This window comes from Momordica charantia, assembly GCF_013281855.1.
Source record: "Momordica charantia cultivar OHB3-1 chromosome 4 unlocalized genomic scaffold, Mcharantia_2.0 BLBB01000004.1, whole genome shotgun sequence".
Taxonomy (NCBI): Eukaryota; Viridiplantae; Streptophyta; class Magnoliopsida; order Cucurbitales; family Cucurbitaceae; genus Momordica; species Momordica charantia.
The window spans coordinates 27,239,218-27,241,195 of NW_028275162.1; the positions used below are offsets into that span (position 1 = coordinate 27,239,218).

Below are 1,978 nucleotides of genomic sequence, written 5' to 3' on the forward strand. Positions count from 1 at the left end.
CGTCATTAACATGGAGTAACAAAAATTCTGACCTGGTATGCTATTATTTATAGTTATCATTGTGTGCTTGATTTCAATTTTAGCCCTATGATTTTAAAACTTTTAATTGATATAGTTTGGTTAGACTTTCCTTGAAGTTAAAAGTTTGATCCTCACCTCCCCTTGTCTTAAACTAAAAAATAAAATCTATCCAATACGCGTAAGGTAGGGAAAGCCTTCTCTGATTTTATAGGTTTAAGAAGTATAATAGAAATAAGAAGTTAATCAACAAGGATTCCCCATCTTCACAGGATGTATGGAACACAAAATGCAGCAAAAACTAAGCAAAGAATTCGTTGAAGGAATCCCCTGCATCATGATCAGACATCTCAACAAGAAACTCAGTCAAATCAAAAGGACTAACTGGTCTCCAAGCCTCATTACTTGAGTCCAAGTTCACAGGAAACCCTATGGATCTCCATCCCTCCCACTGGTCTTCTCCAACAACATTCTCTGGAAAAGAATATGGAATCCCATTGGGGATTATTGATGCCCCTTCCGAGTCCCTAATCTGATCCATCGAGCATCGGTTCTCTGCCTCCATTGGAGCAGACGCGAAGCTTCCATAAATCCCACAACGACAAGAAGAAGAAGATCTGGGGAAGTTCTGAAACTGGGGTTCGGTTGAAGCCTCTGCCCCTGGTAACGACGACAACCAAGAGAGAGAAGAAGCAGACATAACCCCCTGTCTCGCCTTGTTCGTTCTCTTAAATATCCTGCAAATCGCCCACGAATCCTGCTTTTCAAGGACAAAATTTAATCAAACAGAGAGGGGAAAAAAGAGAGGAACAGGGTAGAAAAGTGTGGGCGTGTAGTTACATAATCTGGGCAAGAGGGCAAGCGAAATTCATGCATCATCCAGTTGGTTTTGAGGCCTTTGGCAGCTCGACCTCGATAGTACACAAGAGATTTCTTCAACCCGATGCAGTGGATCCCACTAGAGGAGTAAATGGGCTTGTCCGTGCCAGTGGCCTTCCAAAACCCAGAGCCAGTCACTCTGTTGGGCCGTGCGCTGTTTCTGTATTTCCGGTCCCTTCGACAGAAAAAGTACCATTCTTTCTCCCCAATAGCTGCCAACCCTGCTCCATCGGACATCAAAAAGGGTCAGTGGAATTGCATATTAAAAAAGCAGAGTATTGAAGAAGGGTAATAAGGCTTGGTTACTTGGGAGATCCCATGGATCGTGTCTGTAGATGTCAACGTGCTTGATTAGATCGATGGTAACGGGACGCATCTCAATCTTTCTTCTGAGGTAAAATCCCACAAGCTCTTCATCTGTGGGCTGGAACCGGAAACCAGGTAGCAGCAGATCAGCCTCCTGCTCTGAATCCAAATTCTGGTCCATTCTAGGATTTGGAACTGGAATCAACTTCTTCGGCAACATCAAAAAACAAACCCCTTTGAAAGTAAAATTGAATAGGGCTGTTAAATTGAAGATGGGATTGTGATTGTGAAGTTGCTGTGTGGCTGTTTGGAAGAGGAGTTACGACACCGGAGCTGGGTTTTTTCTGCGAATTTTCTTGATGACTTGGTAAACGGAAGCAGAGGCCGAGTTGAGAGATTATAAATTTCTAATCTCTTTTTATATATATATTTTCTCCTTTTCGTTAATTATTTATTAGCCACTGCGAATATCACGAGGGGAGGAATCTGTTTCTTAAACTTGAAATTTTGAACACATCACACACAAGATGACAAAATAACTTGATTCACATTTTGACAAGTTTGGAAATATTAATTTCTCTATTTGCTTTTAGGAGGAATGTTTCATAATTTTTTTTTTTTTATACAACATCTGGGGCGGTATTCTAATTCATGACCCCTTAGTAAGAGATAGATGTCTTAACCACTTGAGCTATGTTCGATTTGACGAATGTTTCATAATCTTATTAAATGTAAGGTAAATAAGTTAATGCCAACCTTAATTGGGTTGACTCCG

At 40.9% G+C, this 1,978-nt stretch overlaps 1 protein-coding gene across 1 annotated transcript; it reads right to left on the reverse strand.

The window, feature by feature from the left end:
- Positions 1-205: 205 nt before the first annotated feature.
- On the reverse strand, positions 206-1,630 carry LOC111006538 (transcription factor JUNGBRUNNEN 1). The gene is made up of 3 exons (XM_022278540.2): positions 1,204-1,630; positions 859-1,118; positions 206-775 (listed from the first exon to the last, which is right to left on the reverse strand). The coding sequence occupies exons 1-3, from the start codon at positions 1,421-1,423 to the stop codon at positions 320-322; spliced, it is 936 nt and encodes a 311-aa protein (XP_022134232.1). The 5' UTR covers positions 1,424-1,630; the 3' UTR covers positions 206-319.
- Between the last annotated feature and the right edge of the window lie 348 nt (positions 1,631-1,978).